The following is a 23916-nucleotide window of genomic DNA, read 5'->3' as shown; positions in this document are numbered from 1 at the left end:
ATAATCAATGAAGCAAAGATCTCCATCCATTCTGAATATGAGACAATAGAACTCCTGGACAAGCACCCACCACTGACGCCCATAGAGAGGCATAGAGGACCACCCTCTCCCAGAGCAGTCTCACGGAGAGTATTATCTTGAAAAATCCTTGAACTCCTTTCTAACTAAATGCACCACATCATGGCCAATAAAGCACAAACCCATAAAATTATAGCATCTTCCCTTCTGCCGAAACCTTTAAATCTAATAAGAAACAGCTCTTCCACAGTGCTTGGACTAACCCAACATTGTTCCTCAAAAATATTAATAAGATGATTCCATAATCTCTAAGTAAATGAGCAGTTCAGGAAAAAAAGTGAGAACTGCAGGAAAAAAAAATGGGAATCTGTCTCAATACTCTGCTTGCATAGCATGCAAATATCAGTTATGAAAGCCTTATTAGGTGTCCTTTGAAAACTGTCGATGTATTTTCCTTCTTCGTGATTATGCAGAAAATAAGTCTTAACCTTAAAAGGGACCTGGGCCTTCCAAAATAAAATTATTCAAGAGGAAAGGCTGATCACTTACTTGGGAATAAGTGAATCACAGAGACATGCAAAGTGCAGCTTGGGCGTGTGCACTATTTGCTCCAAGTTTGATGAGATATGGTAACTGTCCAAGTATTTAAGCTATGGTGCTTGATTTTGCAGTGCCAATAAAAGAAAAAAAAGGGCAGCCCAATGCACAAAGCTCCCGCTTATGCGGGGTCCAGGGAAGGGCCGGACCACAATGGGTCATAGTATGCAGCCTTACCTTGCATTTTTGCAAGAGGCTGTTTCCACGCCTCGAACCCGTGACCTCCAGGTCACATGGCGACAACCTTACCGTTGCGCCTAAGCTTCCCTTGGTAGTGCCAATACAATCTCTAAATTGGAGTGTCATGAGTTCATTATACCGTCCACAGAATTGGCTTTTAACTCACTAAGTTGATGTGATATGAGAGCTTCAGTTCATCAGTTGACATATATTTGTTGTGCTACTCCAAAATAATGTTGTAGTCATATTATTTTTCATGCTATTGCATTTCTTTGAGCTTGGCTTTCTGATCGGGCGCAATGGTGCATTATGCTGTGTTCTTTATGCTTGTCAACTCAATGTGTTGTTAATTTAGCTGCTGAATGCCAATGTAGATCATGACATATGCTCACTGCTTCAGGGTAAAAGATGAAGAAGATAGCGATATACGAGATTTAGTATTGTCTTTCACTGGGCTTGAAGAGAAGGTCCTTGGCCAGTATACATTTGCAAAGGTACATTAAAACCTGTTTCATCAATTTACTTGGAAATAATGTGGCCACCTCACTGCCTCCTCTCCCTCCCTCGCCCTCTCTCTCTCATTTAGCTGTTGAAATGTGAGAGATGCAGTTTTGGAGGTGCAATTTTGTTGTCTCATAAAATACTGTGGATAAATTTTTATTGGACTTAATTCCATCTTGGGTAGAAAAATATAGCTAATCTGCTGGAAATTATTAAATCTTGTGTCAGATCTCTGTGTAAGCTGGCTTTTGTGCTCTCAACTTATTCAAGTTGCATCAAAGGTATAAAATTTTATAGACTAGCCAAGTTAGTCTTTCTGATGTCATTTTTCGGCTAGATATAGGCTGAATATGACCTCAAAGGCCTAGATTTCATTCATCTTTTTGCCAGGGCTAATCTGTTAGGCAGTGGAATGGACACACCAGGTTAAAATTGATTTTATGCTATCAATTTAGTGGCAATTGAAGAGTGGGAACCTTGACCTAACAGTAAGGGTGTTGCAAGTCAACCTGAAGGTCACATGTCCAAAAAGTCTATAATATACCACACCAGTCCCCACCCCACCGCGGGGTGGAGAGGGGGGGGGGGGGGGGGGATGGGGGACAAAAAGAGAGAGATAAAGGAATTTCTGTTTAAAACTTGTACTTCAATGTCAAAGATAACTAATTTCCATTGTGACAGCCATAAAAGAATCTGGAAGACAAGAATTAGACATTAAACTCCCAAGAAAAATCATAGTCTTGAAGGTTCCTAATCAGTAAAGAAAAGATTCAGTGCCCCGAGTGAGTTCTAATTTAAGAAAAATAATTTTAAAATGTGTTTTTTGTTGAAAATGAACAATGACAAAAAGAATAGTGTAGTGAATACGTTAGTAATTCAAGGTATCTTTTCAATCTAAAAGTCAGTTCTTGTCTCTTTGTAGTGTACCAACTTCCAAGTATATTTCGGGATCTTGTCTGTGAATCTCATAGTAACTATATTGCTCCTGTGGTCAGCTTTGCACCAGTCATTCTTGTTATCTGCACTTTCTTAGTGTCTGCTACATCAACCAAGGCTTGAGCGTCCCCACACTGACTAGCATCAGTGTCCACCCCAAGGACAGAGTATTATCACTCATTGAATAGGCATTGGTGTCCACCCACCAATGAAAGCATCAGTGTCTGTCTCATTGAGTAGGCATTACTGTCTGTTCTGTTCCTCTAAACCAAGGGACAATCAAAAGAAAAAAAAAAACTCAATATTTCTCAAAAATATTTATGTAACTTTTTTAGTAGAACCCTGATTATGCAGCTCCAATATCCTTTTTGAATTCATAGGTAATCCAAAGATTTTTAGTTTGGTTCTCAGAATGATTCCAGTTGCAATTGTAGTTTCTACTACAAAATAGATATCAAAGCATTTCAAGAAGCTTTTAAATGTTGCAGTCAGTAATTTTGCTGTTTAAACACTTGTTAATCCATAGTGCTTAGCAAATATTAAATTATTTTTTCCCTAAGTGTTCAGTATTGGTTTTACCTTTGCTGTGCTTGCCAAAAATCAATTGTTGGAAAAATTCCAAACTGTAGCTTTTTTTAACCATAATCTCCAATGACTACACCAGCAGTAATTGCGAATTGCAAAAGCAACTGCCAACTGCAAACACAATACTGAACCAGTACCGAGCGTAAAATTTGTAATTTATCAAAAGATGTTTAAAATAAGTATTGTTTGTAAGATAAGGAAGGAAGAAGTCGCTTTTAGAAGCACAGCTGAGCTCAATTCCAACCATGAGTACATATCCCTTTAAATGTACAATTGATATGGAGCAATCATCAAAGACGATGTTCTGAAGCACAATGCTACAATCATGCAAGAAGACTGATTGATTAGACTGAAGTATGAATTGGTTAATTAGACAAACTATTAAGTTGGTAATTTACATATTTCTTGAACTTGTGAAAAACTTGACCACCTAAGGAGCTGTTTGGTATCACTCTCAAAAAATTATGAAAAGGAAAACTAGAAACCAAAAACAACAACTAGTTTGGTTAACATTTCTAAAGCTAATACAATGTAAAAACTTGATCAAACGAATGCTCATTTGCCCTTGAATCAAATAACAATTAAAAAACTATGATTAAAATAATAAAAATATAAAATAATTAAAATTAAAAATACTATAAAAAAGATTAAAATTATTAGAATTATTTTACTTAATTATTATATTTCAAAATTCAATTTACTATAACAATATAATTGTACATGACAATTGAAAATAATAAAAAATTTAATAAATAAATTATTATTTTTAATATTTTTTGAAATTTTATGGGCATTTAATTGTATTTTAAATTCATACGATCATTTTTTTAAAATTTAAATTAACAAGTACGCACAAAGTGAATGATTTAATCCAAAAAAGTTAATTCTAGATATTAAAATATTCTGACAAGTTGCCAAAATAGCTGAAAGCCATAAAATCTGGTTTTCAGTTTTTCTGCAAACAGCTGAAAACCGACAATAGAAATAGAAAACTGTCAACTCAAAGAAACGTGTTTTGATAAATTGTTTCTTCACTGTAGAGAAACAAAAATAGAAAACAGGAAACAGAAACGATAGCAAACAACAATTTAATGACATGGAAAAATCATCCAAAGGTATCCAAACAAGTCTGGATATTATTCATACTACTTCTGTTTAGAATGTCAAAACTCAAAATCCATGCAAACTTGATTTTAAACTTGTGGAACATAATTCAGAATTCCAATCAGCATTCAAAGACTATCAAACAAATAAATTCGTCAACCTTTCCCTTGGCTGTACTGGCTGTACTTCTTCGAAAGATTTGTCTGAATTATCTCGACTCCCTTGGAAAAATTCCATTAAAATATTATAATGCAGTGTCTACATGGTTTCTTTAGTGCAGTGGACCTGCATAAAAATCATTAGAAGCTCAGCTTAACTGGTTCCGGAGCACAGAATTTCCCAAGAGAAAAATTAGCAAACCCTATGGAATCATCTACTATAATTGATGTAAAAAATTCTGGATGAACGCTCATCCAGAAAATCTTTGTAAGAGAATTTCAATTGCAAATTATGCTTGAATCAAATAAAACAAGCCCAAGATATTAAAATTTACAGTACCTTTTCTCGGTGTCTTGGAACCTTTGGATTTTGTGCTTATTGCTTGTAGAAAACTAATGGACCTTGATGATGGTTATTCTTCATTGGTTTTGTTGATGCATCCATCTCGATCTCTCCAACTCAAATCCTCAATTTAGGCTATGTATGGTTCACAATGTAGAATAGGGTGAGTAATGAATGTAATGATTTATGAAAAGGTCACTTACGCAAAAATTTGTCTTATTTTATTCAACTGCCAACTTGGAGCACATGGAATAGGATGGGATTGGACATTCCATGGTGAAACTTGGGCATAGTCATTTATCTAATCCATGTTTTGGAGTCATGGACTAATAAAAACTTTTGCATTGTCATTTGCTTTATGATGAAAATACATTTCTTTTGTAAGCTATTATGTCCTTGTATTACAGCCATTTCTATTTGTAGCCCATTTTGGGTTTTCCTGCACAAGGAATAGAGAGGAGACTGGAGAAAATGGTAGACTGTCCATTAGAATCACAACAAAACCCTTGCATGGTTCGTCCAGGGAAAGGACACTATTTGAAATATTTCTCTTCTTTAGTCTAGTGATGAGTACTAAAATAGCTCAACTCCCAGTGGTTTGGGCTAGCTTCTCTTTATTAGCTGGGCATCAACACTAAAGGCCCCAGTCCACAATATTAATAGCACAAAATTATTATTTCTTAAGGTGTTAAACTCATCTTACACATCCTTTTGCAGCCCCCGACACCATCCTGTTGTCTAGCTAGGGGTGTAATCAGCTCTATATGGTGTATTTTTGTCCAGTTTATCAGTTTGGTTTGGTTTAGAACAGGTTTTAAACTTTTTTATTAACTCCAATGTCTTTTGAGTCCCCATCACCCATAAATGTGAGAGAAACTCAATGCATAGAAGCCAACAAAACCCCAAAAGTAGGCCACTCTAGTCAATCATAGTTGGCTGCAGCCCGCAGGCTTGATGAACTGCTGTGGGTTGGGATTTTATAAAAGGGAGAGGACTTCCCCCCTTCATTGGAGTCAATGTGGAACACAAGAACAACTCACAAGAGAGGGCTGTGCTGGCAAGGGGGAAGGCAGTGCTGTTTGCTGAGATTTACTAAGAAAGAGATAGAATGGCCTTTCCTTTGTCCGACTTTGTCTTGGAAATAAGCAGGTGGGTTCTCTTCCTTTTCTATAAAATGCCTCCATCCTCTTAATTGAAGGTTGAATATAATTTTAATTTGTATTTGACCTTAATATATTATTATTTATACATCAGAAATTATTTAAAATTTAAAATAATTAACAAAGAGAATAAACATAATATTTAAGATATAAATAAAGAAACATAAATCATTTTTTTGGTTTGGTTTACTTGTACAATCGAAATAGAAACTGAAGACTGACTTCTAAAAGAATGAAAAACCGAAACCAAAATTTGTAACTAAAATGCATCCTCGGGCCACAAGTAGGACTGTACACCGTTCGGTGCGGTTCGGTTTTGGCCAGAACCAAAAACCAAACCGAAATTTTTGGTTTTGGGATTTCCGAACCAAAACCGAAATCGAACCGAAATTATGCTTTAATTGAAAACCGAAAATGTGGCGGTTCGGTTGCAGTTTTTTGGTTTCAAACTGGTTTTTTTTTACAAAAAAAATAACCTTTATTTTTCATGAAGTTGTTGAAAATTTATTGAGCATTTTAATTTTTTATAGGGACTCATAATTTTAAGAAAATAAAATCTGGGCACTTTTAACAAAAATAACCTTTATTTTTCATAAAGTTCTTAAAAATTTATTGAGCATTTTTATTTTTTATAATGGTTATATGGCTATATTGCATGCTATATTTTTACTAACCATATATATATATATATATATATAAATCGGTTTTTCGGTTTTTTCGGTTTGGTTTCAACATAAAACCGAAACCAAAACTGAACATTTTTATTTTTGGAAACCGAAAACCAAACCATTTATGGTTTCGGTTCGGTTCGGTTCGGTTTCGGTCCGGTTTTCGGTTTTTCGGTAATTTTTGTACACCCCTTAGCCACAAGGCTCCCCTCTTTGCAAAGGTAGGTGGAGGATAGTCACAGTGTACACAGCCTTACACCTGCTTTAATGCAGAGAGGCTGTTTCCTTGGACTCAAATCCATGTCCAACCAATCATGAAGCAGCAATCTTACCATTGATCCAAGGCTTGCTCTAAAAACTGTAACTGAAAAAACAAATCTAAATGACATGCATATATTGATATATGAACAATGAGCAAAATAGTAAAATACATTTAAATTTTGAGTTTTTGACAATAAAAAAATCGTATTTCATGTGTATGCTTTCCCTAAACAAATGAAAAGTAAGGGAATGAGTCAGGAAATATTGATAAAAAAATGATCTTTACGCTGTTTAAGGGAAGGAATCAAGAAAAATTAGTAAAAAACTAACTTTTGGTTTTTATCAACAATTAAAAAAAAATGGTTCATGCATATTCTATCTCAAATTAGAAAAGGAAAAAATTAACTTAAAAAATGATAATAATTAAACAAACTACTAAAAACCAACTTTTGAATCTTAAAAGCACAATGAAACATGAGTACCACTTTAACTGAGTCCAAGAGTGAAGAATAGTTTTATGAAGGCAAAATAAGACCTAAAGTTCTATTTTCTTCTCTTTTTTAGCAGAAAACTGGCGTAGACAAGGAATGGAAGTTAATTGTGTAAAAATTAAAGCCAAAAAAAAAAAAAAAGTGTTGTTTTTGGGGTTCTAAACTAGTTGGATTTGCCACGATAGGATGGGTCCAGAATCTTGGGAAAATTGATAGATTTAGATCGATTCATTAGATTCATGGGGTGAATCAATAGATTCGGGAATGATTCAGTTGTTTTTAGATTTGCTGGTATGATTCGAATCATATGAATCGAATCACAGATCGTAAGATTCCAACAGCTGTGGGTAGTTACCAAAAAATACTAATACCCGAGCGAACTGTGAGCTGGTATGCACATTCTGTGGTACATTTTTGTTCTGAAATGCTAAATTCAAGGATTGGGAGGTTTTTTTTTCCCTAATTAATAGAAAAAGAAGAGATTTCTTGAAAATAATTTACAAAAAAGGAGAGAAAATATCCTCCTTTATAAAAAAAAAAATTGAGAAAAAAGAAAAAAGGAACTACTATCAATAAATAAGTCATCCAATCTTGCTGAACATCTGAGGACACTCCTTTGCAACTGCCTATTGGTTAAGGATCAGAGAGAATCCGAGTACTGAATCCTTTCCCAAAGCAAAGGGCAAGTGGTCTTCTTCACTGAAAACATCTTAGCATTCTTTTCCATCCAATTCCCCATAAGACTGCAAAGATCCCACCAGTCTCCAAAACTGATTCATCTCCCCCCTTCCCAAAGCCTGTAGATGAAATATTCAACAACACCTCAACTGACCGCTGAGTTCTGACAGACCTAGTTCTCCCTAAATAAGCCAAATAACTTATTCCAATGCCTCGAAGAAAACAGGTAATTCAAAGTAAGGTGAGATGCAGATTCTTAGCTATCCAGACACAAGGTACAAACATCGGGAAATAACGACTTAAATGGCCGCTTACTGTCGCTGTTAACTCTATTAAGAACAGCAAACAATATAAAAAACTATTGCCTTAGAGGGAACTTTAACTTTGCAGATGGTATGATGAAGAGAAAGGACATTGGTTCTCATCAAATCCTAAAAAAATAGATTTGGAAGAGTAGACTATTGAAGAAACAAAGGCTCAAAAGCTTTAACTTGATATTTTTCATAAAACATTTTTTTTAATCAGTTAAAAGTGGAATTATTGAATTTTAATGCTATTTTCAGTTGTTAATCTATTTCACTAAAGATCTTCTCTTTTGGTTTATGAACAACATCCCTCTACTGAATGTACAAGTGCCATTGCACATTTTTCACCAATATATCTTTGTATACCCCTAACATTCCACATTTTAGAGCATGTGTTGTACCATGACCCCACTCCTGTTCCACAGACTAGAATCAGAGTTCTTGGTAATGTTTCAAGTTTCAACTTAAGCCAATTGATTATTAGCCCAAGCTTATATATGTACTTGTGAAATGGACAAATTGCAGCCAATAACTCATTAATAAAATTCCTATTATTTTTTTGAAAAGTCACATCTATTTCATTTTGAACGCAAATAGGATCAAATTGGTACTTGTTTCAAATGTGCAACCATCTAGTTTCATAAAGAATTGATTAACATGTGTTACTAGTCAGTTTAGTTATTGAGTATTATTTCTGTGCATTATTTCTTTGTTAGTATGCGTTAGTTAATACACTAGTAAGGTCATATGATCATTGATATGTACTTGGCATATATTATAAATTGAGGGAGAGACCTATGATTGTGATTAGGTGTTCCAATTTACACAAAATTCTTAACATGGTATCAGAGCATGGTCTTGAGATCTAAACCCTAAATTCTGTAGTCAAACTAAGCGTAAATCCCTAAATCCTCTGCATGTATACCATTATAGGAGAATTACTAGCACTACCATAGGCTTGAAAAACACCAGCAGCTGCCGAAAGACACAACAGTGACAGGAAATTCCCTGGATGACAGTTCAGGAACACCAATAGCCCTTTAGATCTTGCAAAATCAACACCATAGACACCCACAGACACTGCCAATCTGCCAACCCCAGAAATCCTATTGCCGGAGCTTCCTTCACTTCCCTCACCTGCCGGTTGAAGGCTAGTGGTGCCAACCCTATGCTTTGGCATGTGAAGCTTCATACAGCCATGTATTTTGCCTGAATTGATCCTAATATTGTTGCAATCCCTGTATAAACCACACTTTTGAGTTTTTGGTGAAGGATTCTTGCCCAAAGATCTCACCCTTTAGTTGTTTGTTTGTGACACTTTGGGAATGATTTGTGTGATACTGCTGGAGGCTGTTTCAGTGTGCATTAGTTCATTGGACTTGAAACAGTGTTATGCTGCTGTGTTTATGATCTTTTCGGTTGTTGACTTGTTCATTGTGTGCTTGTGATTTGCTTTGATGGTTGAGGTTGTGTATGTTGGGGTGGAGTCGACGAATCCTAAAGCATCTTTTTCATTGTGTTTTTTATTTGCTCTCGTGGCTGAGACTGCATTTGTTAGGATGGAGTTCATAAATCTTAGAAGTATGTTTCCCTCATTAGTCACTTGTTCAGCCATTGGTAAACAACGTACTATGATTGTCTTAGAAGTGGAGTTTTTGAGGTTCCTACAGTTCAGGTACCCCAGCAAGCATTTCCTCACATTGCATCTTTTGCTTGCACCCTATAACATGCATGTCATCTAGTATCTTTCCCACTAGTTCTTGAGTCATCGATTTTGTCACCACTGACCATATGACACGTGTAACCAACTTTTTTTTTTGTCCTCTGTTATTATGAAAACCTAACTCAATTTAACCATTGATGGGTCACTACTATAGTTTAGGGGATAAGAAACAATAAATCCTACCCCATCAATATCTCTTTTGTCCATTTTGTATATTTATTAATCTCCATTAAATCTCATGTTTGTTAGGAATATTATGAGGTTGCTAAATTGTTTTATAGCCTTCTTTCCTAATGTTGTCGTTATTGAGGATCGGAGCATGAGGAAGACGTTTGGGACAAGATGTTGAGGCAGGTGGACTCTACTACTTTGAGCCACTCTTTGCCCTTATTGCTTGCACTGTTGCTGCTACACGACTTCAAATCCACTATCGTTGGACTGAAAAAAACAATTAGTTCCTACTTTGAGTTTTGTGCCTAATCTGATTGTGAATCTTGTTAGTTGGGAAAGCACCATCATGTACCCTTTGCCTCTTGAGTCAATAAACAGACAGTAAGCCCTTCATTTTAGTTCATTTAAATGTTTTAGGGTGCTAGTCTTGGTATGTTAAAGTGGGATTTCCAATATTTTGTTACATTTAGCGATGACTACAGATGACTTGGTTCTATTTAATGAAAAATCATTTTAGGTTTTTTTATATCTTTTGTGCCTTCTACTCTCAAAAGAAGGATCTAGTTTGATGTATCTTTTAGGATACTTCATAGTGATAATGGTAAGGAGTATTCCAGTACTTATATGACTAACACAGTAATCATCTTGTGCCCACACTACACAAAAAGTGGAGTGACAGAGAGGAAAAATAGATTATTGAAGTCACTAGTACCCCATGTATCAATTGAATGTCTACAAAGCCTTTTGGAGTGATTCCATGCTCACTACTTGCTCTTTTATCAGCAAAATGTAGACTTTAATCCTTGGTGGTAAATTACCCTATTAAGTTCTCTTCCTAAAAGCTTCTTTGTTTTAACTTCTTCCCAGTATATTTGGCTATTTTTTTCCCTTAAGTTCGGTAATAGATAAATTGGATCCTTGTGCTATCAATTGCATTTTTTTGGGCTACTCTTGTATACAAAACGGATACAATGTCATAGCCTAATTTACATTGATGATGTTTCCTTTTAGTCTACACCATACTATCTAACTTGTTGAGCCTTGTTAACCTCAATGGGTCTCTTCCTCTGCCTATCCTTCCATTATCTTAACTTGCTATCTCTGCTCAATCTTCTTTCATCTTCATCCAATTTGAGTCTTCATCACTTGGATGATCTTGATTTACAGGTTTATGCATGACATCGACCGAAGGAAGGAGAGCCTTTCCAACTTCTACTTCTATGCCTTTGGTTTCCTTGCATGTTGATCCTATTTCTCAAGATGTTGATCTTCCTATTGCTATTTGGAAAGATAAATGCATTTCTATACCCAATATCCAATCTCTAATTTTGTTTCGAACATTGTAAGTAATCTATGTTAATTCTATGATTTATTGTCACCTTCATATTATTGTTTTGAACATTGGAAGTAATCTATCAGCTCTGTAACCATGGTCTTAAATTTTGACTTCCACTAAAATTTCAAAGCTCCAAAACTATGAAGTTTTGATGGAAATTTCGATTTGATTTCAATTTGAAAAAACCATGGAAATTAGAAGTAAAGAATGAAATTCTTTCATGAAACTTTAGAAATGGTTGATAAATACAATAATGTAAGTTTATGACTAATATATTATAAATTAAATATATCAGTATTGTGTGTGAGGTGCAATAGTTGTAAGTTTGTAACATAACTTGTGTATTAAACATATTTGATTAATGCAAATGAAATTCATAAATCAATTAAATATTATTTGTTATACAAATAAAGATAATTTAGACATGAGTGGTTAAATAAAATGTTATAATTTTAATTTTTCATATAATTTCAAAAGTGTTTACAATAATCTTTTTTTTCAATAAAAAAATTAAAAGAGAAAATTTTCTTTGCATCTATCCTAGGAAATATGATTTTACTGTTAAAATTTCGCTAAAATTTTGCGATTTTGATAAATTTAAGATGATTCGTTGAAATTTTGAAAGAAATTATGTTTTAGACAGAAATCCACTGCTGCTTCTATTTCTTGGGTGATGGAAAGCAGAAAGTGCGACAACTTTTTGAAAATTAATACCATGTCTGTAACTAGGAAGAGTAGGAAATGAATTGTGGTGGCCAAATAGAGTATTGAGTCGGAGTATTGGGCCATGACCCACACTACATGTGATCTTGTTTGGCTAAAGAACATGTTGGAACTGGAAGAACTTGGTTTTATACATTCTCCGCCTATGGAGTTGATATATGATAACCAAGTTGCTATTCATATTACCTCCAACCCATTCTTCCATAAGCGGATGAAGCACATTGAAGTTAATTGTCATTTTGTTGAAGGGAAACTTGTACAAAAGCGCATTACAACCACTCAGCTAAAGTCTGTATTCCAGCTTCCTGATTTATTCACTCAAGAGTTGGTAATGATCGTGTCAAACTCATTTGTAACAAGCTAGGAGCATATGATATCTATGTCCCATCTTCAAGGGGAGTCTTACTGCTTTAGCGATTTAGCATTATTGTTATGTGTTATTACTATGTTTGTAAGTGTGAGTTAGTACGTTCTTGAAGTGTTACTGCTTACTTTAGTGATTTAGCATTATTGTTATGTGTTATTACTATGTTTGTAAGTGTGAGTTAGTGTGTGAATTAGTAAAGGTATTATGCTCATTGTTATGTACTTTGATATATATTATAAACAGAGGGAGAGACTGTCATTATGCTTAGGTCTTCCAATTTACAGAATACTCTTAACAACATGAAAATTCAGTGCTGTTTAAAATCATCTCGGACCTCGCATTGACCACCCACTGCTGTCTTGCTCTTCTTTTCACCCATTCAATTACACCAAAAGACCATGTATGCTAAAATTTGGGGTCAAGGTGGTAATTGATTATTTTAAGTGGTCTAATAACACAAGGATTAATCTAGGACTCATTGACAATGTTAGAAATAGTTCTGTCCATATCATTTGGTTAAAATTCCTATCTCGCCCTTGATTTCAATTTGTGATTGTTACAAATATTTAATGCTACAAGCTGATTTATGCCTCCCTTGAATGTTTATGAATTGCATGAGTTTACTGAAGTGGGTGCTACAACATTAGCTGTTAACTGTTATTATGTGTGCATGTGCACACATGTATAAACCAGTAGAAAATGTTTAAAGCTGTGTTTGCTACCCATTCCTGCAACAGAAAGTACTTAGTGGTAATGTGGTATCTAGGCTGAGATACTTTTTAGAAGGGACTTCTTGCAAAAGCACAGAAGGGGGATGGGTAGCAGAATCAGAGGTAGTATGTTTGTGCTAGGTAAAGAGCTGCTGTAATTGCTTTCATACGTGGCCACAAGCAGGGAGTAACAGCTGTATTAAAAGTGGATGTTACAATCTTGCTCAATGCTCGGACTTTTCTCTCCAAAATTCAAATTGAGATCCTTTTTTGATTAGACAAATTTGGATGGATATTTGGGTGAATTGAGTTGGAAAAAGAAGAGAGCAACTCTGATAAAATCAAAATGCTCAATTTAGTTTTAGCTCCATCCAATCAATTCTATTATAGACGCTGAGGACGTTCTATATTCAAATTTGTTACAACAATAACGACATCATGATCATCAACAACAATAACAACTCTTAAGTCCCACTAGGTAAGGTTAGCTACATGAATCCTTTTTTTTCCAATTTACCCATTAGGAGCAATTTCCTCAAACTTAAAAGCTATTAAATTCTTCACTATCTCATTTCAGGTTATTTTAGGTCTTACTCTACCCATTTTACTACCAGAAACAATAATTAACTCACTTCTCCTCACAGGTGCACTACTAGGCTTGCGTTCCAAATGCCCAAACCACCTAAGTTGTCTCTCTGTTATCTTGTCTTCAACCGATTCTATGCTATTTATTGTGTATCTGTTCGTTCCTTAATTTATCTTTATATTATATCACTCATACACCTTAACATTCGCATTTCGACAACTTTCACTTTTTGTACTTGTTATTTCCTAGTTGTCTAACATGATGATCCATAAAGCATGACTAGCCTTATAGCCGTCTTATAGAACTTTCTTTTAATTTGAAGGGTATTTTACAATCACAAAACACTTCTAACACACTCCTTCATTTTACCTAACTTGCTTTAACTGTATCCATTACATCCTTTTCAATTTTCCATTTGCATAATAAATTCAAGATATTGAAATCTATGAGTGCTATTAGTTTTTTGATTATCTAGTTTAATCTTCTCTCTAATACTCCTCCTTTTGTTACTAAAATTACATTTCATAAAGTATGTTTTATTCCTACTTATCTTAAAACCTTTAGACTCTAATACAGTTCTCCAAAGTTCTAACTTAGATTCCACACCACTCCTACTTTCATCAATCAAGACAATATCATCTGCAAATAATATACACCAAGGGATCTCATTTTGGATATTCCTAGTGAGTTTATCAATTACTAGAGCAGAATGATTAATGACTCAACTAGAACTTTGATGCATACCTATTGTGATTGGAAATTCTCTGGATTCCCCTCCTATAGGTCTAATGCTAGTTGTTACTCTATCATACATGTCCCCTTAATGACCTTGGTATATCTACTGCAGACTCCCTTATTTTCTAGAACCCACCAAAACACTTCCCTACATACTCTATTATAGGCTTTCTCTAGGTCAATAAAAACCATATGCAAGTCCCCCTTCTTTTCCATGAACTTTTCCATTAATCTTCTTAAAGATAAATAGCTTCTATTGTTGATCTCCTCGGCATAAAACCAAATTGATTCTTTGAAACTCTCGTTTCTAGTCTTATTCTTTATTCAATTACCCTTTCTTATAGTTTGGTCGTATGACTCATAATCTTAATTTTGCGATTGTTATTACAATTTTGAATATCATCATTTTTTTTTTTTTTGTATAAAGGTACATGTTTTTCCTCCATTCCTCGGGTATTTTCTTGGTTTCTATAATAATGTTGAATAAATTAATTAACCATATACCTAAACATTTCCAAACTTTAATTAGTATGTTATCTACTCCTTTAGATTTTCCACCTTTCATCTTTTTTAAGGCCTTTAACTTCAAGAACATTAATTCTGCTAATAAATCTCCTATTTTTAGTATTTTCCTCATTTGTCACTTCCAAGCTTAAGCTTTTAGTTTGGTTTTCATTAAACAACTTATTAAAGTATCTTTGTCACATCTCTTTTATGTCTTCTTTGGAGTAAGATATTATCATTCTCGTCTATCATACATTTTATATTACCTAAATCTTTGCATTTTCTTTCTTTAGCTCTAGCAAGTTATAAATGTCTCTTTCTCCTTTAGTAACTAGTTTAGTATATAAAGTACCATACACTTTATATTTAGTCTCACTAATAGCCTTTTTTGCTTTTTTTTTCTTGCCTCTTTAGATTTTCTATATTTCTCCAACCTTGCCATGTTTTATACCAGTTTCTTTTTGTCTTTACAACTTTTTTGACATCTTAATCACACTACCAACTTTCTTTACTGTCCAAGTATCTTTCTCTAGATTCACCTAAAATTTCTTACTATCTTTATGAATTGGACATTCTATTCCGCATAATGTTCGCATCTATCTCATCCCCTATTGCCCAATCACTCTTTTTAATCATTTTATCTTTAAATTTTACTATATTTTTTTTCCTTCAAGCTTCACTACCTTATCTTCTTGCATTGATTTATGGTGCTCTTTCTCTTCCATTTTTCATATATAATACTAGGACTCTATGTTGTGTAATCAAACTTTCACCTAGGATAACTTTACAAACTCTACATGATAGATGACCCCCCTTCCTCGTTAAGAAGAAATCTCTTTGGCTTTGATTTTGCCAACTTTTGAAAGTTATTAAATATTCTTCTCTTTTTATAAAGTAGGTGTTCAATATAACCAAATTGTAGAAACATGGCAAGATCTGAAATTGTATCACCGATCTCATTTTTATCTTCATATCCATGACGTCCATGCATCCTTTCCAAACCTATATTGCCCTTTGTGTCCATTTAAAGAAGCTACTATAAATGTCTTTTTAGACATTGGTATATCTTGTATAATATTATCCATATCTTCCCAAATTTTCCTTTGAAGGTTTTTGCTAAGCCTATTTAGGGAGCATATGCACTAATGGTATTTACTACCTCTAGGCCTAGAGTTATCTTGATTTTTATGATCCTATCGATATTCTTTTAAAATCTACTGCATTATCTTTTAGGTTTTTTGTCCACAATGATTCCCACCCTGTTTTTATGTTTCTCTTTTACAGTGTACCAAAGTTTAAATCTTGATTTCTTAATTTCACTAGGTTTCTCCTTTACCCATTTTGTCTCTTGAAGATAGATTAAGTTAATTTTTATTCTAATCGTTGTATCCACTATCTCCATGCTTTTTCCTTGCAAGTGTCCTTATATTCCAAGTTGCTAATCTAATCCTTGTTTCCTAAGCTAACGTCTTTGCCTTCTCTCGTCTAGACTGATCCAGTCTACTCCACCCTTGTCTATTTCCCACTATACTCAGGTGGTATAATTGCAAAACATCGCTTGTAAAGAACACCTCAGTGAATATTTGGTAAGGATTCATGTTATAAAGATCTAACAAGTTTTACACTAATGTTAAACTACTTAATGTAACACTACTCCTATTTAGGTTTGGGACTAGCTGTGTGTACAAAGATAATTTGTGTTATGTAGTTGAAGTACAAGAATCAACAGTTTCATGCTATACAGAAACTAAAAAACCGCGACCTACCCTAAGCAGTTTAAACTAAAATGAAACTAATCTAAACTATATTAAATAATAATAAATAAATAAAAACACTACTAAAATCTTACCATGCGCAGCCTAGAACCAGTCTACCAGATCTAGCAAACATCACAATGAACTTAAATCTAAAGCATGCAATTTCGGCTTGTGAAAGAAAGCTTGACTTAAAAAAAAATACTTAGTGTAATAATACTTTTCAAAATTTTTGTATAATCCAAGAGTTCAAAGGTTTTTGTCTTGAGATCCTAAAAATGAGAAATTAAATGCATATGTTAAGCCTACAAATTGAAAAACACAAAATTTACTCTATTGACCAGCAATTAGAAAGAATATGAGAAAAAAATTTAAAAATAATAAAAATAAAACAGATCAAGAGAGAAGAGCTCACCAGTGGCCAAAAAGAAGCTAAAACAAATTTGATAGCGACAAGTTAAAGAAATGCTTAAATTGAAAATCTTAGATAGCCTTTGCAAAATCCAAAAACCTGGATCCTGAGCAGAAGAGTCGTTGGGCTGATGTACGAAACCCTTGGGGTCAATTTCAGGCGTCCCAATATAACACCAATGACGGCTTGCTGTGAAATACAGCAGGAAGTAACCTTTGATGCCGGAAAAGTTAATGCCAGCAGCGGGAAAAAAAATTTCCATGCCAAAATCAATCGATTGGGAAATATGGAAAGCGACGAGGGATTGCAAGAGTTCTTCAACCAAAATTCAAGATTCGCGATGGAGTTGAGGAATCCCTACTGCAGATGTTTGCTGGTGATGCTCGCTAAACCGATGATGGCCTGCTGTGAAATACAGCAAGAAGTAACCTTTGATGCCAGAAAAGTTAATGCCAACAGCAAAAGAAAAATTCCATGCCAAAATCAATCAATTGAAAAATATGGAAAGAAACAAGGGATTGCAAGAATCTTCAATCGGAATTCAAGATTCAGCAATGGAGTTGAGAAATTGCTGCTGCAGATGCTTATTGGTGATGCTTGCTGAACCGACGACGGTTTGGAAGTAACCTTTGACCCTGGAAAATTTAATGCCAACAGCGAAACAATTCCATGCCAAAATCAATCAATCAGAAAATATAGAAAGCAACGAGGGATTGCAAGAATTCTTCAATCGAAATTCAAGACTTGGCAGTGGGTCGACTGTGATGCTCGTTGAACCGATCGAATAAGAGGGGGGGAGAGAGAAAGAGAGAGCATTCAAATTTGTTCTCACCCAAAAAGGAAAAAAAGAACACTCTTTTAAAAGGATGTAGGAATATGGATTATAGTGTAATTATGTATATGATTTCCTTGGCACGAAACCTTGCAAACATTACTTCATGAAAATTTGACAGAAACACTACTTTTCCCTTGGTATATTTCTTGGCATTGACACTGTGTTTATGTCTTGCTAACAGGCTAATTTGATTAGAACAGCTGCTATGAACTATTTGTTGGATGCTGGAGTTCAATGGGGAGGAGCACCTGCTGTCAAGGTGGGAATTCAGCGTTTCAGGTGGTTTATGTCTTTTTTATTTTTTATTTTTTAAATCTCTCCTTCCATGACCTTTTCAGGTAGTTTTTGTCCAACTAGCCCCCAACACCTCCTCTCCCCCCACAAAATAAATAAACAAATAAATTCAATAAAATGTCTATGGCTTGCAGGGTGTGCGTGATGCTGCTGTGGAGTTACTGCACACATTAGTAGCTGTACATGCTGAGGTATTTGGGGGATGGATGCTTATAAATTCCATGTTTTTGTGCATGCGATATTTTGTTTTTCATTAGTTAGCTTGATCCTACTAGCTGAAAGTATTTTATGTACATGTGTTATATGCAGGTCAGTTTATGATAAGGGTGTTTTTCATTTGGTTCTAACCTGAAAATTGAATTGAATTAAGTGTACTCTATTTCTGGGACCCCAAACCACACCAAAAAACCAATGGTTTACTGATTTTTCCCAGTTTGTCTTCCTTTTTTTCTTTGCTTTTTCATAACCCACTATTGAGATGCAACAACAATATCCAAACTACTTAAATCACAATAAGAAACAACAAATTTAGTGCAGAGCATCTAACCAGATGAATGGTTGTATTATTGCTCTGGAACTCATGGAAGAAATTAAGGCATGTTTGAAAAAACAAGCTTCATAATTATAGCAAGACTTGATTCTGCGATAATTAGATTCTCGCTCATATGCGCAAATCTGAGGCTATCACAAGTGGAAGTTATTGAAGAAGAGAGGATGATATCCTCAGCAACGAACCCGAGCATGATTTAGAAGGGCTCTTGAAATCAATGTCGAACAGCAGTGATTAATCGTCATGGTTGAACTGATTGATGCAGAAAGATGGAATGTACGGTGGCTGGTTTGCTTGTGCAGGACGACATTTCTGCTTGCTTTGAGTGTTTTTTTTTTTTTTTCTTTTTTTTTTTAGCATTTGCCTGCTTGTGTGCTTGGTACTTGTAGGGGTTGGGAATTTAAGATGAGATGGGGGAAATGAGTGAGCCTGAACCTAGTTCTTTAATTGTTGGTCGTGCTTCCCTGTGATGCAGTATGCTGAAAGAAATGAAGGCCCCAAACCATGTAAACACATTTGTAAATTTTATGTACTTCAATATACATATCTTATATTCAACTTTTATGTTTTGATTTGTACTCAACTGAAATTTGAAACTAGATATTAGAAGAGTTTGGTTTTGTTGTGGTTTGGGTTTTCTGGTAATATTTGTACACTCTTAGTACAATAACAATGTAGGGCAATCTGTCGCACATGATGAAAGCTGCATATATATATTGTTTTTACTTATGTTTTCTCCTAATTAAACTTCAAAGAATTTGTGCTCAACAGCATCTCTTCTAGCTGGTGAGGTTTAACCATTTTCCTAGTTCATCTGCTCAATCAAATTTACGGAGAGATGAAGTAAATTCCTGATTGCAGGTCTTTGCTGGAGCTAAGCCCTTGCTTGACAGAACGCTCGGTATCCTCGTGGAAGCCCTGATTGATACTTTTCTGAGTCTTTTCCATGAAAACAAAACCAAGGATCTTAGATCATTGGATGCAAATGGTTTCTGTCAGCTGATGCTTGAGGTAAATTGGGGGGTTAATTTTCCTTTTTAATCTAAAGGAACTTTGTTGGGAATTTCCCTTGCTGAATACATTAATAAAAAATGAACTTTGTGCGCCTTACAGAGACTGCATTTTGTTTTCTCTTGGTACAGCTGGTCAACTATATGCTGACTGAAATTCTCGACTTGTTCACTTAGGGTTTCCCTATTAACTCGTTTATGTATCTTCTGCAGCTTGAATATTTTGAAACCATATTAAATCCATATTTTACACCTGATGCAAGAGAGTCACTGAAATCTTTACAAGGGGTTCTGTTGGAGAAAGCCACAGAGGGTGTGTCAGAGTCTGTTGAGAGTATGGGGCATCAGCGGCGGTCAACTCGAGGGAGTGAAGACGCACTTACAGATGAAAGACAGCAAGGAATGACCATCTCACCAGATGACTTGATTGTGAGTAACTTATTATATCACTCTTTACCCAAACCATCTGGCCTATTTCAGCAGAAAGAAATGCTGAAGTTTGCTGAAACTTGTATTCTTATTTTTTTCCTCAACTTTTTCCATTATTCATTCAGTGATCCAAATGGTTGCCAAGGATGTCTTCAATGGATTGATTAGGTTTATATGCATAATTGCTGCTGGTTGTCAGATTCCAAAATGAGTATAGAATTGGCAAAGCTATGCAGTTGCAGTTGTAAAAATATTTCAAATTTATCTGGTCACCATTTTTTTGGTTTTAGATAAGAAGCCACACAGATTAGGCTGCTTAATTTTCACCGCAAATTCTAACCAGTTGATATTATGTACATTTACGCTTTTCTTTGTATAAGCATATAGTACATTTCATCAGGGTTGTACTTCCAAATTTTACCTGGACTGCAGACTTTTTGCTTGACTATAGACGTAGAACACTTGACACAATAATATATATATATATATATATATATACGGTAGAAGCATGCGATAATAGCTGTTTTAATCCTACTTTTATGTGTGTTTGTGTGTCTATATATATTGACTGTGTTTATGTTTTTGGCCCCTTAATAATGTTAACGTGGCATTGCCTTTCTCAGGCTCTTGCGCAGCAGTGTAGCTCTGAGATACTTCAAGGAGAGCTTGAAAGGACTCGAGTCAACACAGCATGTTTTATGGAGTCAATTGTACTAGACTCGGTTCCCGAATTTGCAAAGGCTGCTTATACGTCCTTTAGAAGTCCGATGGACTCTCCCAGCCGAAATTATAGGGGCACACAATCCATCAGTTCCCCAAGTTTTTCCAGGCATAGACGTAGATGAATTTAGTAATCAGATGCGTGCTTGTTGACTTGGCCCCATATTTGTTTGTGCAGTTGTATTGTGTTAATAATTTCCAATTTTGATTAGTGAGGTTCTTGTAATCATAATTATTTTTCATCACAATCTGTGTCCCTTGTTTGTGCTGCCCCGCTGTGTGCGCTCCGGAACTCTGTTTGCTGATTCATTAAACTTGGAACTCCTGGGATATTTTAGGATCAATTCTTAAAGTGTAAATGTTGGCTTTTATAAATTATTACAAAGACACGCAGTTAATTGTTTGATGGTTGCTGCTTGCTAACATGAGGGCAACTAGACCCCAAGAAATCCGTCGTTTAATCGTCTGAGATCATGCTGATGAAACTCCGCCCCCCTTCAATGCCAAATGGTTGCCATCAACTTCTTCCCAATCCATGGTTCAAGATTTTATTTGGGAAAAAGAAAAGCAAAAAGATGACAAGTTATTATTTTTTGTACTTGTTAATTATATATTAAATTGTTGGCTTAACATGACTTATTAATCTTATTTTAGTGATAATAAATCTAGATAATTTAACATGTTTTGTTGAAAGTGATGATATTTCAATAATCAGGTTTTTTAAACTCAAGTTCAAGTAATCATGAAATTCATTGTAGAATCATGTGAAAAGGAAATGAAAGTTTAAAAGACATGAAAGCATAAATTTCAAAGATTACTTGATGAAAGCTTAGAAAATTGAAGCTTAAAGACAAGATGGATTCAGCAAATAACAAAACATGAAGACTCTAAGCTTAGAATATGTTTAAAGTCTTCGGAGAATCTCTATGTAAGTACGATCATATGATTGGATTTGAAACTTATTAAGAAAATCATTGACTTAGAGATACATTTTGCAAAACCTTGGAAAATATTTTTCAAAACTTTTAAATAACTTTGGGAAAAACAAAAGAGCAAAAAAATTTTTGAAATAAAATGGAAACTCAACTTTCTTTTTTTTGTCAAGTTTGTCCATGTGCTTGATTGAGATGGCCCAGGTGATTGACAAATAAAGAGAAGGAATTTGAGAGAACCGGAGAGGATCCAAGCGACTTAATCATAACAACCTAGCTGGTTGATACCCTACCGCCTTTGAAATTCTTAGTGTTTTTAATGATCCAGGCGACATAATCTTTGTACCCAGTCGATTAATTCTTCGAGAAGTCAAATTTTAAAAATAACGTTAAGTTTTCAAAAATTGAATTTTTGAATTCTAAACGTTATGAAAACTTGGAAAACACTTCAAGTCATTTGGGGAATACGAAATACTCTTTCTAAACATCTATAAATACCCTTCAAGACAAAAGATTCAATACACAAAAGCAATGCACAGCAATCAAAACTTCCTTGCTTACAATACTCTCAAAAGCTCTCTTGCTCACATACATTCTGAAATTCTCTACTGAGTTTTGTTGTGAAACTCTCGCAAATTTCTAAGCATATTCTGAATTCTTTCCATCAAGAAAGAAGCTCACGATGATATACTTTTAAAGTTTCAAATTCTTTCTATTGCTATTTTGAATTGAAGTATATAGAATTTTGCCTTATTGTTGTTGTACTAATCGGCTCTTGTAGAGAGTGTCTTTGTACACCAAATTTGTTCTTGTTTTTGTAGACGGATCAGGTTTTGAATTGTTGTTGGACCAAGCGTGGGGTATCATTTAGAGAGGCGAACTCTAGCCTATTAAAGGAGGAATTGTAAAAGGTTGCTCCTACCCGTAAACAAGTGGTATAGTGGAATCCTTAGTTGTGTTGCCTAAGGCAAGGACGTAGGCGGGGATAGCCGCACCTCGTAAAACTCGCAGTGTCACTCTCTTCCCTACTCTCATTTAATTTCCTGCTCATATAAATTGCGTGGTTGGATATTTAATTTTCTGCTCATATAAATTACGTGGATTAGATATTAAATAAACTAAAAATTAATTTGATTTTGAAATTGCGGAAATCAAAAGGGAGTACGTTAATTGATCAATACTAATTGCGAAAACCATAAGGGAGTACGTTGATTGATTAATACCCAAGACTCATTAATTAATTGAAAGTTTGTTTAAATTCTGAGTTTTGTATGATTGATTGGAAATTTCTATTGTGCTTCTTATTGAGCAATCATGTCTATTAATACAGGGCATTTATCGGCTACATACTTAAACTCTACTTTGACTTACTAAATTGCTGAATCTTGGAATCATTGCTGGAATTATTCTTTATTGTGAATCTCGTCTTGATTATCTTGGTTGGTTGAATTAAATTGCTGAAAGAAGTATTCAAATTGGAATCCTCATTCATAAAGGTTTATAACTAAATTAATTTTCCGCTAAACTTGTGATCGTAAACCAACTTTAGATGTATGTTTATTGAAACCAAAAAGAATTAAGAAAGAATTAATTAAAAGGGTAAAAAGAATTTTTAAAATCCCAATTCACCCCCTCCCTCTTCGGAGTACACCTTACTTTTTAATTGGTACCAGAGCCCAGTTGTAACAAATCTTAATCTAGAAGCTACATAAAGATTTAAATGGCACACCTAGGTGCATCCCCTTTTGCCAAAGGTCAATCCTCAACTGGACCTCCTATTTTTTGTGGTGTAAACTACACTTTTTGGAAACAACGAATGAAAATCTACCTTCAAACCATGGATTGGAAGACATGAAAAGTTGTCACACATGGTGACCACATCCTTACTAAATTAGTAGATGGTAGAGAAGTGCCTAAAAAAGAAAAAGATATGACTGATAATGACTTTAAAATGTTGTAAGTTAATTCAAGTGCCATGAACGCACTATATTGTGCCTTGGATGTAAATGAGTTTAATAGGGTCATGGCATGTAAATCATCCAAAGAAATTTGGGATAAGTTAGAGGTAACTTATGAAGGAACGGTCGATGTTAGAGAAAGTAGAATTGACATGCTCACAAGTGAGTATGAGGCATTTATG

At 34.6% G+C, this 23916-nt stretch overlaps 1 protein-coding gene across 1 annotated transcript in view; it reads left to right on the top strand.

Moving 5' to 3' along the window:
• Positions 1-21250, top strand: part of LOC131156527 (exocyst complex component SEC5A-like) — a 77694-nt gene extending 56444 nt beyond the window's left edge. Inside the window, exons 16-21 of the mRNA XM_058110292.1 lie at positions 1196-1289; positions 18023-18100; positions 18270-18326; positions 19547-19696; positions 19909-20124; positions 20748-21250. Of these exons, the coding sequence (XP_057966275.1) occupies positions 1196-1289; positions 18023-18100; positions 18270-18326; positions 19547-19696; positions 19909-20124; positions 20748-20969 (817 nt within the window). The 3' untranslated portion in view covers positions 20970-21250. The remainder of the gene's footprint in view (positions 1-1195; positions 1290-18022; positions 18101-18269; positions 18327-19546; positions 19697-19908; positions 20125-20747) is intronic.
• Positions 21251-23916: the final 2666 nt, after the last annotated feature.

Source organism: Malania oleifera, chromosome 5 (assembly GCF_029873635.1).
Source record: "Malania oleifera isolate guangnan ecotype guangnan chromosome 5, ASM2987363v1, whole genome shotgun sequence".
In the NCBI taxonomy this organism is placed as follows: Eukaryota; Viridiplantae; Streptophyta; class Magnoliopsida; order Santalales; family Ximeniaceae; genus Malania; species Malania oleifera.
The sequence above is the reverse complement of the archived record's forward strand: the minus strand, read 5'-3'. Positions and strand labels throughout refer to the sequence as shown.